At 35.2% G+C, this 2,578-nt stretch overlaps 1 protein-coding gene across 1 annotated transcript; it reads right to left on the bottom strand.

Moving 5' to 3' along the window:
* Positions 1-1,262: 1,262 nt before the first annotated feature.
* On the bottom strand, positions 1,263-2,515 carry LOC120188615 (60S acidic ribosomal protein P1-like). Its single transcript, XM_039192013.1, has 4 exons — positions 2,388-2,515; positions 2,195-2,274; positions 1,554-1,772; positions 1,263-1,473 (listed from the first exon to the last, which is right to left on the bottom strand). The coding sequence occupies exons 2-4, from the start codon at positions 2,264-2,266 to the stop codon at positions 1,420-1,422; spliced, it is 345 nt and encodes a 114-aa protein (XP_039047944.1). The 5' UTR covers positions 2,267-2,274; positions 2,388-2,515; the 3' UTR covers positions 1,263-1,419.
* Positions 2,516-2,578: the final 63 nt, after the last annotated feature.

Below are 2,578 nucleotides of genomic sequence, written 5' to 3'. Positions count from 1 at the left end.
ACACCCCATCATTCGTTTTGTTTTCCTTTGGGCCACTGCTCTCGGGATCCATTGCTCACTCTACAACCATTTCTCTGTCACTTCATTTTTAAGGTTTGGAATTGCTTTATTTTAATCTATAATAAAATTTAATTTTTTACTAAATTCCAATCACTAATAAATCAAAATTAACTGAAATTGTTTGGATTCAAGTAAGATTCGACTCTCTTTCCTTGAAAATGATGCTTTTTCTTCTTTATTCATTTGTGGGATAGCTTAGGTAAAATGCGATGACTTTAGATAATTTGTTTTTTAATTGAATGAAGAATCATGATCAGTGGTATAAAAAAATATTGAGGCGATGATGAATAATGAATGTAAAATTCCAAATCCTTTTTTCAGTCTTGTTTGTCAGATATGTATTTGACACCAAATAATAGAGTTGGTGATATTAGTCTTAAAGTTGATAACAATTGATGAATTGTCGTGATAAATTTGACTATCAGATAATCTATTTAGTTAATGAAGTGATCGATAACAATTATGTTAAGACACTGACTAAGTAGAAGGAATGACACTCTCTTAATCACGAGACAATTATTGTACTTCCTCCACAAATTACATCTCGATTGTCACTCTTCAATAAAAGGAGTCTCAAAGTTTTCCCTATATCAGAGAATTCACCCAAGAATAATTGTCATTTCTTTTATTTGGTTATAAATTTTAATTTTTCCGCATGTCATAGCACCTTACGTTAGGGACATATATATCCACACAAACAAGACTAAAGGGAGAATCTAAAACCTCACATCCACTGTTCATCTTCTACAATAATTTCCCCCCCTTTATCCATTCCACCAACTGCAACTCAAGAACGAACCGCAAACACAACATACTTAATCATACATTCAACATAATTCAATTAGAATCAACCCCTATATTTAGTTGGGACTGGTAAAATCAAGAATTGCTTGATTTAACTATAAATGATCTCACTGCAACGGCCTCTCTATCATTTCATATACAAAAATGTCAAATCTTTTCAGAGTAATTAGCAATTACAGGGTTCTTTATACTTGATACAAATCCAAATCAACGCAGGCCCAACTATGGAGTGGGATCTCAACTTAAAGCAACCGTGACAGATATCATCAGGTCTTTGCATTTTCAACCCTCGGTGGATGAACTGGATATCAGAAGCACGGGAAATTTAATCAAGACTTGAACGACTGCTTTTTTTGTTGGACTGGAAATACTAGTATAAATTGGAAAATTCAAACATATAATTCAAAAGGAAAGCACTACTCTTTGTCACTTCATTCAAATCAACTCTAATTAATCCACAGATAACAGTACTGATAAAATTCAAAAAGAGTAACTATCTTCATGTTTAATGCTCTAAATCGTAAAATCGACCGAACCATCAACCGGAAGCTGCTCCTAATCAAACAAACCGAATCCCAAGTCATCATCACTCTCTTCCTCTGGCTCCTCCTGCAAATGATAAAAGAATCACATGTTAGACAAAATGGTGCAAAGAAATCAGATGACTTATCCCTAATTTCTAGTCCCACCTTCTTCTTTTCCTCTGCAGGAGCAGAGGCGGTGGCAGCACTGCCTCCATCAGCAGCTGCAACTGGTGCAGCAGCAGCAACCGGAGCAGCACCACCAGCTCCAACATTGGTTATGAGATTCTCAATGTCGCACTTCTCAAAGAGCTTAGCAAACAAGCTTGGCCAATAAGACTCAACAGTGACATTTGCAGCTTTGACTAGTGTGGCAATCTTCTCAGCCTATTAATAACAGTTAAGGAAACAGAAGAGAGAAACTTTCTCCCCATCGAAATGGAGAATCCTCAATAAAAATAATCGGCAAATTTGCTTGGATAATGCATTGAATTTTTTTTTTCATTTGGGTTGGTGCAAATTTTATTATTCCAAATAGGATGAATGTTACAGTATTTTGAGAAGACATTAAAAGTTAAAACCACGTGGTCTTAGCATCTCCTCATAGTACTGTAAAAATTACCCTAATTGAGAAAATAAAATCTGCATCACCCTTTATACAAAAATTCATTTTTTTTCAATGCCCTATCCAAATAAATTCGTCAAAATAATCAAACTCCTATTTTTTTTCAATAACCCTATTAGAGATATCAAAAACAAATTCCAAAGCATAAACCATAGAACCCTAAACTGTTTTCATAAAAGGATACGGTGATGGGGATGCCATCATCATGGAGAATCAAAGCAGCATAAGAGCAAGCAGCTTCACTAACAGAAGACATCGTTTATGCTATCAACATCAAATTAAAGCCCAATCAACACAAGGGTTTACAACAATACCAAGACAAGTAATGAAAGACGCAAGTTCCCGAAGAAACAAACAAAGGAAGACATGGAATTTACCTGAAAGATGAAATCTTGAAGCGCCGCTCTCAAAGCAAGTTCCGGTAGGGTTTCTCTTCGGCTTTGAGGAAAAGGGGTCTTTAACTAAGAAAAAACTGTAAATTGGGCTCCTACGTTTTTGGAGGCCCATTTAATCAAACAAATAAAATCATGGTGGTTGTGAACAAAGTGGCAGTAATATAACATTAGAA

Source organism: Hibiscus syriacus, unplaced genomic scaffold (genome assembly GCF_006381635.1).
Source record: "Hibiscus syriacus cultivar Baekdansim isolate YM2019G1 unplaced genomic scaffold, ASM638163v2 tig00116951_pilon, whole genome shotgun sequence".
In the NCBI taxonomy this organism is placed as follows: Eukaryota; Viridiplantae; Streptophyta; class Magnoliopsida; order Malvales; family Malvaceae; genus Hibiscus; species Hibiscus syriacus.
The sequence above is the reverse complement of the archived record's forward strand: the minus strand, read 5'-3'. Positions and strand labels throughout refer to the sequence as shown.